Source organism: Pelophylax lessonae (genome assembly GCF_965119305.1).
Source record: "Pelophylax lessonae genome assembly, chromosome: 3".
In the NCBI taxonomy this organism is placed as follows: Eukaryota; Metazoa; Chordata; class Amphibia; order Anura; family Ranidae; genus Pelophylax; species Pelophylax lessonae.
The window spans coordinates 468,838,323-468,859,758 of record NC_138770.1 but is presented as its reverse complement, the minus strand read 5'-3'; the positions used below and the strand labels follow the sequence as shown (position 1 = coordinate 468,859,758).

The 21,436-nt window shown below is 44.4% G+C and overlaps 1 protein-coding gene across 1 annotated transcript in view; it reads left to right on the top strand.

Moving 5' to 3' along the window:
• NTPCR (nucleoside-triphosphatase, cancer-related) overlaps positions 1-21,436 on the top strand; it is a 150,098-nt gene that overhangs the window by 85,853 nt on the left and 42,809 nt on the right. The window contains exon 3 of the mRNA XM_082251823.1: positions 11,803-11,902. Within this exon, the coding sequence (XP_082107949.1) occupies positions 11,803-11,902 (100 nt within the window). The remainder of the gene's footprint in view (positions 1-11,802; positions 11,903-21,436) is intronic.

The window sequence follows — 21,436 nt, the reverse complement described above, 5'->3', positions numbered from 1 at the left end:
CTTCTGAGAGACACTGCCACCCTGAGAGGCTCTTTTTATACCCAATCATGTTGCCAATTGACCTAATAATTTGCAAATTGGTCCTCCAGCTATTCCTTATATGTACATTTAACATTTTTTCGGCCTCTTATTGCTACCTGTCCCAACTTTTGTGGAATTTGTAGCTCTCATGAAATCCAAAATGAGCTAATATTTGGCATGCCATTTCAAAATGCCTCACTTTCAACATTTGATATGTTATCTATATTATATTGTGAATAAAATATAAGTTTATGAGATTTGTAAATTAGTCCATTCCTTTTTTACTCACAATTTGTACAGTGTCCCAACTTTTTTGGAACCGGTTTGTGTATGTATATATATATATATATATATTTATTAAGAAAAGGGGTGCGCTGATAGGTGAAAAACTGCTACCAGAAATATAAATGGATGAATAAATAAATAAAGGTGGTGCGCTAATTCAAAATAGGTGTACATACAAATTATGCAATCTACTGGTGCTGTGGTGTGAATAAATCAACAGTGATATAAATATTAAAAAAAATAATTAAATAAATGAATGTCTGTTGTGACCGGATTCGAGAAACCCACCATGACCAGAATATTCCCAGATATGAAAGGCTTTTACCCATGTGGGAATTGCAGAATTTGCAAAGAGGCCAATACCATCAGGACCAATAAATTTCCATCTACAGTCACAGGCAAGGAATATCCGATCAAGGAATTTATTTCTTGCCACACAAAAGGGTTAGTGAATCTTCTACAGTGCGAATGCAATCTACAGTATGTAGGAAGAACCTTACGCACCACTTGTACACTGTAGGAGAACATTTAGCCAATATCTACAAAAGTTTTCCAGGACATAGTGTATCTCAACACTATGCTAAATGTCATCAGAAAGATCCCAAACATCTTAAAATAATTGCCATTGAGAAACACATTCCCCACTGGAGAGGAAGTGACCTTAAAAGATCTATATCCAGAAGGGAAACTTTCTGGATATTTGAATTAAAGTGTTCTCGGCCTCGTGGCCATAATATAGACTGGAACATCAATTCCCATATCAACAATAGCTAATGTTTTAGTTCTTTTAGAAACCTTTTAAAAATAAATATATTAAAAAACATTTATTTTAAATATTTTTAAATATTTTAAACATTTTAATACATTTTTATTAGATGTTATTGAGTCTTAATGATTGCATTTTAATTTATATACCATCCAGTTTATACACATATTTATTTCAATCTTTAATAGTAAGAAGTACACCTTTTCCCAGTTGCACCAATAATAGTACATGAGCAGGAAATAATGGAAATGAAGACTTCCGGTGTCACTATGGGCTAAAAGGATTTTAAACCATCAATCTGACCCGCTTACTAAGAAAAAGATAATTATTGGTTTTTCTGGATTTTTAAATCTAATTAAAGAGTTGTTTTTAATGTGAAAACCCGCATCAATAGTTCTCATAAAGGAGCGATTTCCGGCTTCTGGCATTTCCATGCAGACATCGGAAGAGAAGTAGTTTCCTTTCTGCATAAAAAGGCGGATGTGATGGCGCGCGATTATCTCCTATCTCTGTCGAAGTCCTATTGGAGGAAACGCGACAGCAAGGAGGCGTGCCGTCACTACGTCACTCGCGATCCGCGCTGCAGCCGGACGCGAGTACTCTGAAGAATATCCTCTCTGCTTAAAGATATTTTCCAAGCCTGTATTCGTCTTGATACATGTAAGTGCAAGTCTTTATTAATAAATTTGCTATAAGGGGAATGCACCATCAGCCTCCATTCATTTACATGCTTATATCGTGGATGGAACATTCATGCTGATCACATTGGGAAAGCCGCCTAACCCTATCTGAAGGAGAAGGGAGCAGCGTCATACTTATACCAGTGGTTTCCAAGTCCATTCTTTGTATCATTTTTGTAAGAGGCCATTGTTGTCTATGCACCAGGTGTTTATTATAAGGTTGGAGGTGAACATCACGTGAAGAGTGCACTTTTGAAATGCAGTGGATCTATCTATTGCACTTACCTATTTTCCTCCGGGTAAGGAGGAAATTCACCAGGTGGAGGGACATCATTGTCATATATTGATTTCCTTGGATTTCTTTTATACCACCATTTAAATCATTAGATCACAGACTGAAAGTTTTTCATCACTTTGGACTGTTGCACTATTTATTGTTTGTGCACTAGTCACAACAGACATTCATTTATTTAATTCTTTTTTTGAATATTTATATCACTGTTGGTTTATTCACACCACAGCACCAGTAGATTGCATAATTTGTATGTACACCTATTTTGAATTAGTGCACCACCTTTATATATATATATATACGGTATATATATATATATGGTGTATATATATATATATATATATATATATATATATATATATAAAAATGTGAAAGACTGCTGCTTGCACTTAAAAGCTCATCCAAGGCTAATGGCAAAAATAAAGTGGTTAAATGATAGTGCTGCGCTGTCTATAGTGTTATTAAAATTATACCACAATGTCTATAAATATTCATCACTCATACAGATACAATAAATGTGCAAAAGACTATCACAAGATATTGTTTAAAGTGCACTGTGCATTACTGTAAAGTTGCAAAAAAAAAAAAAAAAAACTCCTATTGCACAAACCAATGATAAACATATAAAAAATTGTGATTAGCAATAACATGCATAGACAAAGTCCATAATATATATGGTATCCAAGGGATATCCCTTCACCATAAGTCAGAATGTTTTTATGTGAATTATTCTTATATTCATCTAATGTGTGACACTGTGCCTCTCACCCTAATTATGCTTGAACAAGCATATAGTATTAAATTGCCAATGGAACTGCTATACGTATTGTTCTCCACTTGTCCTCTGTATTTATATACTTTCCCAATGCTTAGCCACCATTCATGGATGATTAATAATCTCAGGAGTTTCCACAGATCCTTCACAACCAAATGTCCCCTGTGGCTCCTCAACACACCCAAAATTCTTCACACCCCTTCCGTACGGAGTGTGAGTCGGGCGGTCCATACGGAAGGGGTATGAAGAAATTTGTGTGTGTTGAGGAGCCACAGGGGACATCTGGTTGTTAAGGATCTGTGGAAACTCCTGAGATTATTAACCAGTTGCCGACCTGTACGGCGGTCGCGCTTGGGGTGGGCGCACACGCCCCGCTGTCCCCACGATGTTCTGATTTGGTTCAGAACTGATCAGTCATCAGGTCTAGGCCAATGATTTTTGACCTGGACCCGGTGATCAGTTCTGGTCAATTGCAGAATGTCCTGTGCCCGTGTAATGTAAACACACGCACAGGTTATGATGTAATCTCCTCTCCTGGAGTCCTTTTCGGTTCCAATGTGAGAGGAGAGAGCATCTACTGTGAGTACAGAAGCACAGCACTGACACCAGTACACATACACACATTTAACCCCCTGATCACCCCCCAATTAACACTTCCACTCTCTGTGCCAGTGCACACTATATACAGTACAGATAAAATTTACTGATCACTGTATTAGTGTCACTTGTGACTTCAGGTAGTGTGAGAAGCAGTTGGTGGTAGTCTCAAATAGGTTTAGGGTCTCCTCCAAATATCCCCCAATAAAGATTTAACCCCCTGATCACCCCCCCGTTAACCCTTTCACTCCCTGTCGCAGTGTACACTATATACAGTATACAGACAATTTACTGATCACTGTATTAGCGTCACTTGTAAAATCAGTTAGTTTGAGAGAGAGTGGTAGTTAGAGGCAGTCCCAGATAGGTTTAGGGTACCTGCAATATATCCCCTGATAAAGATTTAACACCCTGATCACCCCTAGTTAACCCACTTCATTGCCCTGCCACAGTGTCACTTTTATAGTGTACAGATCTTTTTTCTGATCACTGTATTAGTGTCACAGTAATACATTTTAACCCTTTGATTGCCAGTGACACACACTCAACACCTCCAATAGTATCAGAACTATACTAGTGTTCCCAAAATGCAGCGTTCGCAGGATCAGCCCCGACACCTGCCAGCACCTGCCTTTAGCCCCCCCCTCAAGAAGTGCAGAATCAACAGATTACTGTCACTTCCAATACACAGCACACTAAACCGACGCAGTGTCAAGCCTGATCTCTGCTAGCACTAGCAGTTCAATTTTTTGGTAGCGGTTCAAGCAGTCCTTGACAACCAGGTGCTTTTTTACCTGTGAGTCACATTAGGTACCTATAAATTTATTTGGCCAAAATGTCTAAACAGAGGTACACTAGTGAAGATGCCTATACGATGCTGAGCATGACAGATGAGAGCAATGGGGAAGCCTCACTGTCAGAATCAGGCTCAGTATTCAAACCTGTAGAGAGCAGCGGCACCCAGACAGATAGCTCTGATGACAGAGTAGTGGCCCCTTCAAAGGTCAGGCATACCCGACCCCTTTCTTCTGTTGCTGAGGTGCAACAACCACAGGGTTCTCGTATGCAGCAGAGTGTCTGTACTAGTGCCGCTCAACCTTCTGGTGAACTGGCAAGCACCAGCAGCCTAGTACATCCTGGTCATAGTCAAACCAGTACTGCAGTAACACTTGGTGACGTGCCAAGTCCCATAAGTGCAGTTCAAGCTAGTGCAATGACTAGCACAAGTAGTGTCTCACAGCCACCAATAATTGAAAGGCAGGCCCATAGTGTCCTTCCTGATGCGCTTGCAAATCCTGATTTGGAGCCCACCACTTCTGCAGCACTGTACTCCCCCCTCCAGACAACCCGGAATTCAGGTGAAAACAGACAATTTTACATCCCTTGATTTTTATGAGCTGTTTTTCACGGAAAATCTTTACAGATCTATTGTGGACCAAAGCAATTTATATCCCCGATCAAGTCATCACCGCAAATCCTAATTTGACTCTTGCCAGAGAATTTGCATGTAAGCATATCACAGTTTCCGAATTTAAAACTTTTCTGGGCCTATCCTTCCTTATGGGCATTACTAAAAAGAGTGAGTTGCGGTCATATTGGTCCACTGACCCAATTCACCATAAGCCCTTGTTCTCTGCTGCCATGGCCAGGACTAGATACAAGCAAATCTTGCGGTTCATGCACTTCAGTGACAATGCACTCTGTCATCCTTGGGGTGACCCTGGATATGACCGGCTCCCCAAAATGTGGCCCCCCCGTAAACCACTTCAACTAGAAGTTTGCAGCCTTGTATACGCCCCCAACAAGCTGTCTGCATTGATGAGTCCCTGATTTTCTGGCCGCCTTGATTTCAAACAGTTTTTCCCCAACAAGCGTGCCAGATAATGGAGTCAAGATGTATAAGCTCTGTGACAGGGCAACAGGCTATACATGTAGTTTCCGGGCTTACGAGGGAAAAGATAGCAATGGGGAGCCCCCCAAACGCCAAGACTACATTGGGAGCAGTGGCAAGATTGTTTGGCACTTGGTGTCACCCTTATTCGGAAAAGGGTACCATTTATATGTGGACAAATTCTATACAAGCGTGCCACTTTTTAGGCACCTTTTTGATTTTGGAATTGGCGTATGTGGCACCGTGCAACCTAATCGCCGGGGCTTCCCCCAACGGCTTATAGATTCCCGACTTAGACGGGGGAAGAGAGCCTGCTTGAAGTCTAATAAATTGCTTGCATTGAAGTGGAGGGACACATGGAATGTTTTCATTCTGTTCTCCATTCACGCAGATTAATGGGAGGGGTAGACTTCAACGACCAGATGATGGCACTGTACTTAGTTGCCTGTAAGCCCAGACACTGGTACAAGAGTGTCTGTGTACTTATTTCATTTGACTCTGCTGAACGCTTATGTGCTATACAAAGCATCAGGAAGAAGTGGATCCTTCCTAAAATTCCAGAAAGAGATCATCACAGCCCTTTTGTATCCAGGAGATGCTGTGGCCCTAATTCACTTTCCAGATGCAGTGAGCCGGCTGCATGAGAGGCATTTTCCGGATGTCCTCCTGAGTACCCCTACCCAAAGATACCCCCAAAGAAGATGTCGTGCCTGTAGAAAACGAGGATATAGGCGTGACACTCGCTTTTTTTGTCCCTCCTGTCCTAGCCAACCTGGTTTCTGCATCGGGACTGTCTCCGCTGCTACCACACACTAGTAGAGTATTAGTATAGGGTACCCCTACCCAAAGAGCACCCCGAAGAAGATTTTGTGTCTGTAGGAAATGTGGATTTAGGCGTGACATCCGTTATTTTTGTCCCTCCCTATCCTTGCTAACCTGGTCTCTGCATCGGGGACTGTTTACATCGCTACCGCACACTAGTAGAGTATTAGTATAGGGTACAGCACGGCACACTTTTTTACACAAGGTCTCAAAAGATGTTCAAAGTAAATTAGCCACGTGGGCGCGGCTAATTTACTTTGAATTCCTGATTATCCTTCACCAAGAGGACATTGTGTCTGCTGCTCATTTACCTTTCATGGACTCTTCCTTCATCTCCTTTTAATATTTTTAACATGTTTATGTCCTAGCGCAATTTATTTCTGTTCTCAAAAGATGTTGTCTTTCGGATTTTGAGAGACCCTAGCCTGGAACAGTTTTTTACAGTTACAAAAAAAGTGTAAAAAAAAAAGTTGCTGAAAAAAAAAATATAAAAGCCAAAACGGTTGTTTTATTGAGTTAATTTTCTGTTCTCACTCTACTTTTCTACTCTTTCTAATTTTACTGTACTTTATAATATACTGTAATGTTTTATTGTTACTGTGTTTTATTGTTAACTATTGCTTGCTTTGCAGGTACGCCCATCAGCTGCAGCACTGATTTGTCTATTCTGACAGTAACAGCATTTGCTCTCACCATATACGTTATCAATGATTGTAGCGCTGCAGGAAGGGATTTCACCCTTGCAGTTTAAAAAAGACCATATATGGCGAAGCATTGGGGATGGGGTGGACACAAACTGTGGATCTCCCCTATGCGTCGCCATTTATTTTTAACACTTTTCTTGGCAGAGATGTCTTCATCCACATTGATCGATGCGAATGGAGGAATCTGCTATGTTCCATTGGCTGAAGGAAAAAAAAAGAACATTGCATGTATGCCCAATATTAGAATTGGGTGGATGCTGTGAGGTCTAATGGTGGGCATACCACACACTTTTTGGTATTGTTTTTTAAAGCCAGCGGTCAGCTTTCATGTAAAAGCAATTCTAGCAGATAATTAGCCGCTAGACTGCTTTTACAAGCAGTGGGAGGGGAATCACCCCCCCCCCCATTCACGCCGCCTTCCACGGTTTTCTCGGGCTCCCCTGTTCCACCGGGTAACCCGAGACTGCAGCCGGTGGTTCCGTCAGCTGACCGTAAAGGCTGATTGGAGACCAGAATGGTATAAGATACGGGAAGCTACAAGCATTTCATGACTTCGGTTTCACCAGATATAAGCAGTGCCATTGGGAAAGCATCTGATCACATTAATCTTGGTGTGATCAGATGCTTTAAGTGCAGAGGCTAGATCTAGAGTTCAATAGACCCCAATTTTTTGAAAAAAGAGTACCTGTCACTACTTATTGTTTCATAGGGGATATGTAAATTCCCTGTGATAACAATAAAAGGATATAAAAAAAATTAAAGGGAAGGTGTCAAAATAAAATAAAAAAGCAAAATGAATAAAAAAAATAAAAAAAGTTAAGCACCCCTGTCCACCTGCGTTTGTGCGCAAAGGCGAGTGCAAGCATCGGTCTGGTGTCATATATAAACAGCAATTGCGCCATGCATGTGAGGGATCGCTGGGAACGTCAAATAGAGGGCAGTAATTCTTGCAGTAGACCTCCTCTGTAAATCTAAAGTGTAACCTGTAACGGCTTTTAAAGGCTTTTAAAAATTATACATAGTTTGTTGCCGCTGTACAGCGTGCGCAATTTTAAAGCATGTCATGTTTGGTATCTATGTACTCGGCATAAGATCACCTTTTATATTTTACCAAACAGTTGGGCAATATATAGTGTATTTGTGCATTAAATTAAAAAAAAAACGTGTTTTTTTCCCCCAAACAATTGCGTTTGGAAAATCTCTGCGCAAATACCGTGTGACAAAAAAAATTGCAACACTCACCATTTTGTTCCGTAGGGCCTCTGCTTTAAAAAATATACACTGTTTGATTGTTTGAAGTAATTTTCTAGTAAAAAAAAAAATATTTTTTTCATGTAAACAAAAAGTGTCAGAAAAGGCTTGGTATTCAAGTGGTTAGAGTGGGTGATGTGTGGCATAAGCTTCTAATATTGGGCATAAAATGCCAGAACAGTTCAAACACCCCCAAATGACACCTTTTTAGAAAGAAGACTCCTCAAGCTATTTGCTGAGATGCATGTTGAGTCCATGGAATATTTTATAATTTGCCAAAAGTTTGGGGAAAATTAAATTTTTTTCTTTTTTTTACACAAAGTTGTTAATAAATGATATATTGCTCATGCATGCCATGGGTATATGTGAAATGACACTCCAAAATACATTCTGCTGCTTCTCCTGAGTACAGGGATACCACATGTGTGAGACTTTTTGGAGCCTAGGTTTTCTAAGGGCATACATTGCTTATTCTACTATAATGAAGCGTCAAGATAGCACAATCCCCCCCCCCCCCCCATAACCTCATTTTGGAAAGTACCCCAAAAAACAATCACCACCTTCAGAATTTCAAAGGGCGTAAATTGCTCATTGCACTTTCTCACTACCTATCACGGTTTCGGAGGCCCTGAAATGTCAAGATAGCACAACCCCCCCCCCATGACCCCCCCCCCATTTTGCAAAGTAGACACTCCAAGCTATTTGCTGAGAGGCATGTTGAGTTTGTGGAATATTTTATATTGTGCCAAAAGTATCAGGTACATGCCAAAAATGATATATATTTTTTTTCTTTTTTACACATAGTTGTTATTTAAATGATATATTGCTTAAATATGGCATGTCTATATGTTAAATGATACCTCAAAATACATTCTTCTGCTTCTTCTGAGTACAGGGATATCAACCACATGTGTGAGATTTTTTGGCAGTGTAGCCGTGTACAGAATCCCAAAAACCAATCACTACCTTCAGGCTTTCTAAGGGCGTAAATTGCTGATTTCACTCCTCACTACCTATCACAGTTTTGGAGGCCATGAAATGCCAAGATAGCACAAAACCCCCCCAAATGACCCCTTTTCAGAAAGTAGATACCCCACGGTATTTGCTAAGAGGCTTGGTGAGTATTTTGCAGCTCTCATTTATTTTGGAAAATGAAGAAAGAAAAGGAAAATTTTTTTTTTTTTTTTTTCAATTTTCAAAACTTTGTGACAAAAAGCGACATCTGCAAAATACTCAAAATGCCTCTCAGCAAATATAATTTCAATGACAACTTTGTATAAAAAATTGTATTTATTTTTTTTGTCATTTTTCAAACACCTACAACAAAAAAGTTAAATATTCAATGGGCTCAACATGCCTCTCAGAAAATTCCTTGGGGTGTCTACTTTCCAAAAAGGGGTAATTTGGGGGGGGGGGGTTGTACTGCCCTGCCATTTTAGCACTTCAATAAATGAGATAGGCAGTCAGAAAGTAAAAGCTGCGTAAATTCCAGTATATACACCATAGTTTGTAGACGCTATAACTTTTGCGGAAACCAATAAATATACGCTTATTGAGATCTTTTTATCAAAGACCTGTAGCTAAATACATTTTGGCCTATATGTACGACAAAAATTGAGTTTATTGGATATCTGTTATAAGAAAAAGTAGAAAATTTAATTCACAAAATTTTCAGTCTTTTTTTTGTTTATATCGCAAAAAATTGAAAAAGCAGAGGTGATCAAATAACACCAAAACAACATTTTATTTAAGGGGAAAAAAGGACGTAAATTTCGTTTGGATACAGGATTGCATGACCGCGCAATTGTCCGTTAAAATTCAGTGCCAATTTGCAAAAAAGGCCAGGTCATTAAAGAGGTTGTAAACTCGGTAAAAAAAATTTTTTTTTTCTACAACCTGAAAGAGAAATACATAATGAGCTAGTATGCATCGCATACTAGCTCATTATGAAATACTTACCTTAGAACGAGCCCCCGCCGTGCCGTCCGCTCACCTCTATGACGGGCGACATGTCTAGTCGCCCGTCTTCCGGGATCGCGGCATCCGGCCATCTGATTGGCCGGAGCCGCGGTGACGTCACTCCCGCGCACGCGCACGGGAGTCGACAGTCACGGCACGGGGCTCTGAAGGAACGGCACGAGCGGCCGTTCCTTCATAGCGCATGCGCCGGTGACGTCACTGGATGCATCGAAGGTAAATATCTCCTAAACGGTACATGTTTAGGAGATATTTACAGTACCTATAGGTAAGCCTTATCATAGGCTTACCTATAGGTACAACTTCCCGAGGAGGGTTTACTTCCTCTTTAAGGGGGTAAATCCTTCCAGTCCAGAAGTGGTTAATCATCCATAAATGCTGGCTAAGCATTGGGAAAGTAAGTAAATACAGAGGACATCTAGTGGCGAACAATACGTATAGCAGTTCCATTGGAGATTTAATACTCTATGCTTGTTCAAGCATAATTAAGTTGAGAGGCTAGTAAGCACAGTGGTGACAGATTGAATGAAGATCAGAATAATTCACACACAAACTTTCTGATTTATGGCAAAGGGATATCCCTCTGATATATATTATGGACTTTGTCTATGCATGCTAAGCACAATTTTTTGTATGTTTATCATCAGTTTGTGCAGTATGTTTTTTTTTTTTTTGTTTTTTTTTTTTGCAATTTTACACTTTTGCACAGTGCACTTCGAAGGATATCTTATGATAGTCTTTTGCACGTTTATTGTATCTCTAATAGAGTGATGATTATTTATAGGAGTTCCCGCAAATAAGTCAATTGTGGTATAATTTTAATAACTATAGACAGGCCAGGATTCTTTCCTAGGTGTACATAATATAAATGGGTACTAATATTTTTTTAGGTAAAGTTGATCCAGGGAATATCCGCTTGCCTCTCGGGGGATCAGGATTTTTTTCCCCTGCTGTAGCAAATTGGGTCATGCTTTGCTGGGGTTTATTTTCGCCTTCCTCTGGATTAACAGCGGGTATAGGATTGTGTATATGGGATTGTATGGTTGGGTTTTCAATACTGTTTTTTTTTTTTTGGTTGAACCAGATGGACTTGTGTCTTTTTTTAACCTGACGAACTATGTAACTTTGTAACAGCGCAGCACTATCATTTCACCACCTTGAAGTAGGTGGCAAGCGCACCGACTGGCAGCGAGATGGAGGGACATCAGTGGTGGTTAGGGATGGGCTTAGGCATGTTCAGATCATAGTCCCATCCCACCTGAGCAATCCCGCCAGGAAGCCCTCGCTGCACACCCTCAATCATAGGCAGCGTGTGTAGCTGCGGGACAGGAAATGCCCCACTGCCTAATATGGGCATCCTGTCTAGATGGGTTGGGACTATGATCCAAACACACCTAAACCCATCCTTAGTGGGGCCAAATCTAATGGCCTTTCTCCTCAGCATGCATAATGATGAAGCTCTGTAAGGCTGCCGAGGGAGACAGCAGTGCAGTGAATTTAATGGAGTAATTTAATGCAGTATTGTCACCCTGGAGCAAGACCCCAGGCCTGGCAGGATCACCTGGTATTTTTTTTTCTTTTAAAGTAACAAGACATTGGTTATATTGCACTTATGTGTATTTATTTTGAAGGACTACATGGGAGTAATTAATTTTTTTACTTTTGTGTATAGTTAAACTTTAACTTTACTGTGTAATCTCATTGAAAACAGTTTCAGCAGGAATTTCTCTTTCCATTTTAGAGCTAGTCATTCTGATGGGAAACGTGAATACAGAGTTGGGCAGTATGTTGTGGATATGAGTTCATTTGAGCATTTGGCACTTCCTATATTGGACTGCATGGTGAGTGGTCTTGTTTTCATTGTAGAAGTTGCAAATAAATGTTGTTTGTTTTCCTGAAAGTGGATTGTAAGGTAACTAGAGCTGCTTGTGGTATCAGTCTCTTAAAGTGCTTTTAAGAAACAGAAAATTAATTTTGTTTTCGTTCATTGATGGACACAGCTCCTTATCTTTTTGACCATTGGGTTTAGGGCTGAAATTATTGATTATTTTCATAATCGATTAGTTGGCCGATTGTTTGGATTAATCGATTAATCGGCTAAAAACCTTAAAAATATGTGTTGTATAATTTAGTTAATCTGTAAATTTAAAAAATAAGACAATTTATTCTTAAATATCTCTATGTAGTGGTAAATATAAATGACCAACTAGATGGTTAGGGAGCAAAAGCTCAAATCCACTCTGAGAATAACAGACAGAAGCGATATTCTGTATATACTATTAGTGGTTGGATCTCGTCAATATCATCAGACTCAGAGATCACATTTTTTATTTAAAAAAAAAAAATGAAAGACTGCTTTGCCGATTTTCAGACAGAACTGTAATATATTATGTATGACAAACTCCCTTGTCATAGGCAGGTGGCTGGATAAAAGCTACCAGCACCTGCTGTCACTTATGCTGGCCATACAAAAACTAGGTTTTCCTTCAAAAAAAAATTTAATTTTAAGAACATTCATTCGATTTTCTAATTGTTAGTGGGGTCAAATCGACATTTGTTTTCGACCACAGTGATAGGAAAATTGGAAGGAGCAGAATAGAAAACTTCTTGGTCAAAGGAGTTTTCAGACGGTATATTTGGTTTTCGTTCATTCCTTCATTCAGCAAATGTACAAAGATTTTTAGCATTAATATTCTTATCCGAAAATCAATACATATATGGCCAGCATAAAGGCTCGGTTCACACCCATGCAGTTTGCTTTCGATCCGTTTCTGCTGTGCGTTTTGCACACACAGTTTTGCTGAAATTTGTGTTTTGCATTTTTTTGCTTTTTTTTGGCCAATTTGTTGTTGGGCAGATTAAAAAAAACGCTAATCGTGGCAAAAACTCACTACATGCTTTACTGCAGCTTCTCCATTGAAGTCTATTGACTGAAAAAAGCATAGATGTGAATGTTTCCCTTAGGAAACCATGATAAATGAACTGTAGTGCGTTTCTGCAAAAAGCACCAAGAAATGCATGGGTGTGAACCAGGTCGAAGATGTTTAGTAGTGGCAGCATGCTTTTTTTTGTATCCCCTGACATAATGGGGGTAAAAAAAAATAAAATTAGCCCTTTATAGTACAAAAAGAGCAGATAATTGCTACTATAAGGAATTCATTTATACTGTGAAACAGTGAAAGTAATTTTATATATATATATATATAATATAAATAAAAACAGGGTAGGCTATATGGGCATTTTAACTAGGAGTCCGACATGAAGCTATATGAAGGGTGGAAGGGAGATATACATCTTTTAAAGTAGTACTAAAAGCTGAGACTTTTTTTTTTTTTTTTCATAGATAGGATCATTTTAAATATAATGTACATTATACTGTAAATTGAATTGTAATGCCTTCTATTACCTCCAGTCTATCAGCCTCCGCCTTCTCTAGGTTCGGCTGCTCATCTTTCCTGCACAGAGTCTTTTAAAGTAATTGTTGTTTAAAAAAAAAAAAAATGTTGTAGTTTTGCACAGAGCAGCCCTGATTCTCTTCTTCTGGGGTCCCTCACCGATGCTTCTGGCTCCTTCTGCCTTCAGAATGCCCCAATAGCAAGGTAAAAAAAAACCTCTGCCTTTAGAGCCACTCACTTCCTGCCCACGACTACATGTCCCATGATGCAGTGCTCATCTCACATTCACAAGTTCTAAGGCACTTACTGACATGAACGGATGGTGTACTGAGCTGTATGTGTGCTGCACTGTATTTCCTGAAATGTAAACAAATAATGTATTCTGTATGCAGGCCAACTAATCGGCTTACCAACTAATCGATTATGAAAATAGTTAAGAACTATTTTCAAAATCGATTAGTTGTCAATTAATCAATTAGTTGTTTCAGCCCTAATTGGGTTATACTGCCCCCTACAGGAGTAAGACACTACATAGTTACATAGTGAAGTTGAAAAAAGACATCAGTCCATCCAGTTCAACCTAAGATGTGTGTGTGTGTGTGTTTGCTTTTAACCGTACATTGTATACCCCTGTATGTTGTGGTCTCTAAGGTGCCCATCTAATAGTTTTTTGAAACTATCAATGCTCCCTGCTGATACGACTGCTTGTGGAAGAGAATTCCACATCCTTCCCGCTCTTACAGTGAAGAACCCCTTACGCACTTTAAGGTTAAACCGCCTTTCCTCTAGTTTTAGTGAGTGGCCACGTGTCTTATTGTATCTCCTTTCTCTGAATAGTTTGTTCCTTATGCTAGGGTCGCCAGTACAGTATTTGTACATTGATATCATATCCCCCCTCAATCGTCTCTTCTCCAGAGAGAATAGGTTCAGTGCTTGTAGCCTTTCCTCATAGCTGATGTCCTCCATTCCCCTAATCATTTTTGTTGCCCTTCTCTGGACTTTCTCCAGTTCCAGCACATCCTTCCTGAGGACCGGTGCCCAGAACTGGACAGCATACTCCAGATGTGGCCGGACAAGAGTCTTGTAGAGTGTGAGAATAATCTCTTTATTTCTGGAGTGAATCCCCTTTTTTATACATCCCAGTATTCTGTTGGCTTTGCTTGTGGCGGCTTGGCATTGCATGCCACTGCCAAGTTTGTTGTCTACCAGTACCCCCAAGTCCTTTTCTATCCTAGACTCACCCAAAGGTTTCCCCCCTAGTGAGTAGCTTGCTTTCTGGTTTCTGGCCCCCAGGTGCATTACTTTACATTTTTCAACATTAAACCTCATCTGCCATGTAGTTGCCCACCCCAGCCCACTAGGCAGACAAAAACTTGACTATGCCTATGGGGCAGCCCCACGGAGTATACTCCCACTCTCTGCTATAGTTCAGGTTTTTTTCTGCCTAGTCAGAAGTAAGGACCTAGTTTTTTGTTGGGATCTGGTCCTGGCAATTTTTTTCTTTTAAAATTTAATTTTTTTCCTCTTTTTATTATTTTGTTCCTGTATGATCTACAATCAAGCATCGGACGGGGCAACAAACTGGATAATCTAGATCCTTAGGGTCCCCCCAGTCGGACCAGCAAGCATAGGTCGCGGCATTGCCACACTGGACAAGGGCTGGCCTGCAAGTTTAACATCCCACGAGGGCGCATACGAACTGGCTTCAGCCTGAGTCGTAGCATTTCCAGCTTGCCGACAGTACCCACATTACGATGGAGCGGTGGTCTGTCCAGAGAGGCGCCCACCCTGTTCCTGGGGTGGTAATTAGCTGTCCGCACTCTACTCCTTGTGCGTTTTGGGGTGGATGTGGGCCCCTCCCTGGGAAGGTCGGACCCCCGGGCTCCCCTCCCTCCCAGTCAGCGTTCCCCCCCCTGTCTCGGTGGTCTATTGCAGGCCTTTACCCCCCTGTCTGCCCCCCCCTTTCCAGGGCAGGCATACCTTTTTAGGTCACCCTCGGGTGCTGCTCTGGTGATGGGAGTGGGGGGGAGCGTGCTGCCGGCAACCAAACGATTGTTCCTGGGGGGGGGGGGTGAGCCTCGTAGGGACACCTGCTGGGTCCCTCTTTCCTGTTGGGATCATTGTTTGTGCTGCTGGGGTCCCCCCTGGGGCCACAGGGTGCCACCATTTCCTTGTAGCTTTTCATGCTACAGATCGGCAGCCATGTTTGTGTAGCCTCAATTGCCATTTTCTTTTGTTTTCCCAATGAAGATAGCGGTGGCCATGTTTTGAGTTGAATAAAGCCACCGTAATCCCGGCTGAAAAGTCCCCGGTCTTCACAGATCTGGCTGATAGGAGGTCAGAGGCTTTGACCCTCCATATGTCTACTGTGGCTGGGTCGGCTCTTAGACCAGTATTTATTATTGCCCTGGTTCGCAATCTATGACAGAGTGGGCAAAACTTCTACGCCGGGACCTGGAGGGTGAACAGCTCCCTGCTGGAGCTGGTAGATCAGTTGGCCCAAGGGCTACAGTTTATCTGTGACACCTTTTTGGATGCCGCTCCCTTGGTTTCTAGACTGCCTGTCTCAGCGGTGGTCCTGCGGCGTATTTTCTATTACGTCCTCTGACAGTCGCCGCCCCTCATATAGTCTTCACCAATGGGTATTGACCTCTTATCCACAGGAGTAAGCTAGGCAGAAGATTTTGTTAAAACGCAAAACTTTGCACAGACACACCTACAGGGGGCTGTCCCTCTGGTCCAATACCCCCGGCTAGCCTCAATCCCAATTCAGTTTGTATTTTGCCTAGCTTAGGAGTAGGCAGGCTTCCCTGTGCTGGGGCTACAGTCTCAGGCTTTTTCTCTGTTTTATTACATTTTATTTTCTGCTAAGTGTGTTTTTTCTTTGCAGTACTAGCTTTTTATTTGTTCCTGCGCTTAGTTAGTCAGACTTCGGAAGACTACAGCGTTTGCGGAGCTGGGAATCGGACTGGTTGTACTAGAGCCTTACGGAATCCCAGCCCGGCATCGAGCATTTAGCAGGCTATGTGTACGCCCTGGCCTCGCAAACGACCTGTCCCTGTCCTCAGGGACAAAGCCCGCAAAGTGGCCACTTCGCAAGGATACGCCGTGTGTGGCAAACATCCTGTTTTTGGCTGACGGCACCCCCACCACCCGGGGTGGAAGGCTTCCCGTCCCAGAGTGGCACCCACAAAATCGCATGTGTACCATGCTACCCCCTCTGTCTGTGACATTGTATGCTGGGGGTGCGTGTGTGGGGCCTTCTCTCTTGGGGATGGCGGTCTGTGTAGAGTCTGTGTGCTTCCCCTCATGTCCGTCCGTGTGGTCCCTGTGTCTCCCTCACGGTCCCTGCTGGGGCGCTATCTGCGGTCATACCGCGCTGTGGGGGTGTGCGGGGGTCCCTGAGCCCCTTGGGAGTGTGTGTGTCACTTTGGGGTACTGACATGGTTGTTGGGGGCCGCTGCGCTGTAAGATTCGCGGGGCCGTCATTTTGGATGTGGGCAGTCAGCTCTGGCTTCAGTTCAGGGCTGTCAGCAGCCATATTCTAGTGTAATTTGCGCCCTTCGGGCGCCATCTTGCGTGTGGCACTGTGTTTTATGCAGGGCTCAGCGGCCATTTTCCCGAAGCCTTCCCATTACTTTCTATTGGCGGCAATTTTTGATTAGTTCAGGCCGCTGTTGGGCCTCTAGTGGCAGACATAATTTCTTTCATCCTGACGATCCGATCGTGCTGGGAGTGCGGTAACACTTCTGTGGGGCTTGTGTGCTGGTTTTTTTTGGGGTACTACCTTGCTGGAAGCGTTGTATAGGTGCCTTAGCATTATAGACTTGTCATTATTGCGGTGCATTGCGGTGGAACCCCCGCTGTCACTTGTATTAAAGGGCCAGTGCCATACACATTTTTTTATCAGTGGGTATGGAGTCCCAGGACAACAAACTCCCCCCAGCTCTGGTGGAGGGATCAGGTATGCCTGAATCCTCTGCCATGGGCTCCTTTACTGTGCACTTGCGACTTTGGCGTCTAAGTGGATCTGTTGATGTCAGAGCGGACCGCTAGAACACGGCCCAGACTGTCTCAGTCTTCTGATTCTGAGCTAGATATGGTTGCCACGGACTGCGTGCCCCCTGCAGGGTCTCAGTCCTCTCATTCAGAAGGTGAGGTGGAGGAGGCCAATGAGGGGGATGATTCCCCCGCTGGGTCGGCCAAAGAAAGAGCTGCTATGGCTGCACTTTTTAGTGGGGTTAAGGATACGTTACACTTAGAGGATGAGCCCCATCCGCCGGGTAAGCGGTCATCTCTTGGGACCCGCAGAACCCAGAAAGCGGCTCGGGTATTTCCCTGTCCCGCTGAGTTTCACGAAACGGTGAACGAACTATGGCGCAATTTCACGCGCACCTTTGTGGTACCTAAGCGGTTTCCGTACCGCTGTCCCTTTGCATCTCCAACGGATTCGCACTGGATTGTGGCCCCTAAGGTGGACCACACGGTATCCAGATTACACAAGGCAACTCTGATGCCCATGGAGGCTTATCCGGTGCTTTGAGGCCCCGCGGATAGGCGGGTGGAATCTCTTGCCCGCCACTCCTATGTGGTGGCAGGTTCCTTGTTGAAGCCCGTGTTCGCCTCAGTGATGGTCTCTCAGGCTGTGGTGGAGTGGATTAAGGTGCTCAGACGCACCCTTGTGGCTGATTCCGCCTCTCCTGCTACTTTGGAGATGGTGGACCAAGTTGTTCAGGCGGTTTTAATGCCTGTGTGATGCGGCCTTGGATGAGGCCCCTTTAGCCTTACGCTTATTTGCTGTCGCAGTGCTAGTCCGTCGCCTTGTGTGGCTGTAGAGCTGGTCGGCCGACCAGACTTCCAGACTGACATCCCTTATGCAGGATATCGCCTTTTTGGGGACTCCCCGGATGGGTTGGTGAAGGGGGTCACTGGGGGTAAAAGCGCTCTGCTGCCCCATGTGTCCAAGGGTAAGTTTTTTCCGCGGTAAGCAGGACCCTTCCTTTAAACCTAACCAGGGGTCCTTTCATGCCTTTAAGGGCAAATCCTTCAAGGCCTCTGGTGGCCAGAAGCAGCCTTGGGCGGGCAGTCTATAGCCGCCCACTCTGGCACGGCAGCCCCGTCCGCCAGTCAGGACAGATGGGTTAAGGAACTCATTCTGTAGGGGTACAAGATCGAATGTCGATCGCACCCAGCAGACAGATTCTTTCCCTCAAATCTTCATTGACCCCAGATCATTTCCAATATCTCCAACGGGTGGCTCAGGTTCTCCTCGCCCAGGGGGTGATCATCCCGGTGTCACATCGGGACAGGTTTTCGGGTTTTTTTTACTCGAATCTGAGTGCAGTGCCCTGAAAGGAGGGCAAGGTGTGTCCGCTTCTGGACCTAAAGTTTCTAAACCGCTTTGTGCGGGTTCACGAATTCCGTATGGAATCCCTCTGGTCGGTGGTGGCCTCTCTGAGCCTGGGAGATTCCTGGCTTTAATCGACCTCAAGGCTGCGTTTCTACACATCCTTGTATTTGAGGGTCATCAGAGGTACCTCCGATTCGCAATCGCGGAGGAGCGCTATCAGTTCGTGGCGTTACCTTTCGGTCTCGTTTTGGCTCCAAGGGTGTTTACCAAAGCTTTGGCTCCTTTTCTGGCCCTGTTGCGGGCGCGGGGGATCGCTATCCTTGGATATCTGGACGATCTCTTGTTAAGGTCGAGTTCCAGTTCAACTCTGTTGCGCGATCTGTCAACTACGGTTCAGACGCTCCAGGAGTTCGGGTGGGCTATCAACTTTCAGAAGTCGACATTGCTCCCTTCTGTTCGTCTCCCTTATCTGGGAATGGTCCTGGACTCTGCCCAATGCGAGAGTTTTCCAGCCGGAGGACATACTCCGGAATCTGCTGAACGAGATCAGGTCCCTCGGGGACAACGAATCCTCATCACTCAGGACCCGCATGCGGTCCCTAGGATGGTGGTGTCTGCCTTCGAGGCAGTCCCATTTGCACAGTCCCACACGTGATCTCTGCAAGCGGAGATCCTAGCCAGGTGAGACAGGCATCCTCAGTCCTTGGACAGGAGGATATCTTTGAGTCACTGGGTCAGAGCGGACCTTCTGTGGTGGCTTCAGTCTCCGGCTCTGATGGAAGGGAATCCTTCCGGCCGTTGTTTTTGAAAGGTGCTCACCACAGACGCCAGCCTGACGGGCTGGGGTGGCGTTCTGGGCAAATTGTCTGCCCAGGGCACTTGGTTGGATGATGAATCCTCCCTACCAATACATGCCTGGGAACTGAGAACGACCAGACTCTGTTTGCTCCGTTGGAGGGATCGTCTTCAGGGCCACCCTTTGCGGGTGCAGGCGGACTACACCACTGCGGTGAGGTACATCAATCACCGGAGGGGCGACAGGAGTGCCAAGGAAGTGGCCGAGATTTTGCCTTGGGCCGAGACGCGGTGCTTTCGGCAGTTCACATTCCGGGTGTGGAACGCTGGCAGGCCGACTATTGGAGTCGCCAGACCCCAGACCAGGGGGAGTGGTCCCTATACCCGGAGGTGTTTTCAGATACTGTGTGCGCGATGGCGCGCCTCCTCTAAACAACAAGGTGGGAAGGCTTCTGGCAAGAACAAGCGATCCTCTGGCAGCCGCCTCGGACGCGCTGGTGATGCCTTGGAATCAGTATTGCCTGATTTATGCCTTCCCTCCGATCCAGTTGTTGTCACGGTTCCTTCGCAGGTTGGTCTCAGAACCGAGGTTGGTGGTCCTGGGGGCCCAGACTGGCCGCGCCGGTCTTGATACACGGACGTTAGGCAAATGGTCGTTGAGCCTCCCTGGCGGCTCCCCTTACGAGACGATCTGTTGTCTCAGCGGCTGTTCTTCAATCCTGCTTTACAGTCGCTGGCCTTGACGGCGTGACTGTTAAAAGCCAGATCTTGAGAGATCGGGGTCTCTCATCGGAGGTCACTCCTACCTTGCTTAGAGCTAGGGAGGCCTCATCCGGTAAGATTTATTATCGTACCTGGAAGGCTTGCTTCGCCTGGTGCGAATCGCGGGGTTTCCATCCTCACTACTCTTTGTTGGCAAGGGTGTTAGCCGTCCTGCAATCCGGTGTGGACCTAAGTCTTGCACTGCCCACTGTTGAGGGTCAGTTATCTGCGCTGGTCATTCTTTCCTGCACCCTTTGGCGTCAAATTCCTTTATCCGCCCCTTTATTCAAGGGGTGCGTCATTTGGCCCCCTCGGTGGGCGCCCTTAACCCCTTGGGACTTGAATTTGGTTCTGTTGTTTTGCAACATCCTCCCTTTGAGATCATCCGGGAGATTCCTCTGCTTGCACAGTCACGGAAAGTTGCCTTTCTGGTAGCGATCACATCTGCTTGCAGTGTGTCGGAGTTGGCCGTCCTATCTTGCCGCTCCCCCTACCTGATGGTTCATAGGGTTAAGGTGGTCTTGCGACCTCATCAATCCTTCTTTCCGAAGGTGGTGCCTGATGTCCACCTCCATAAGGACATTGTTTTGCTTTCGCTGTGTGCGAATCCTACGCATCCTACGGAGTTTTGCCTTGCATTCCTTGGATGTTGTCAGGGCGATCTGGGTTACCTGTCGTCTACTGAATCCTCGGATTCTCTTTTTTTTTTTGCCCTTCCTGAGGGTCTCGGAAGGGTATGGCTGCGTCTGCGGCAACCGTTCCTGTCTGGTTCAGACGGACGATTGTACAGGCTATTCGCCTAGGGATCGGGTTCCGCCCTTCCCTGTCACGGTGCACTCTTCTGAGCGGAGGGTGCGTTTTGGGCCTTTCGCCATCAGGCGTCGGTGTCCCGGATGTGCAATGCGGCGACCTGGTCGTCCCTGCACACCTTTACAGAGTTTACTAACTTGATGTTTTGGCATCGGCAGATGCCTCCTTTGGCCGCAAAGTTCTGTGTGCGGCAGTACTTTGGGGGAGACATGGCGTTTTTAGCCTGTCCCCTCCTGTGGGGGGTTTTTTCCCCCTTGGTTATT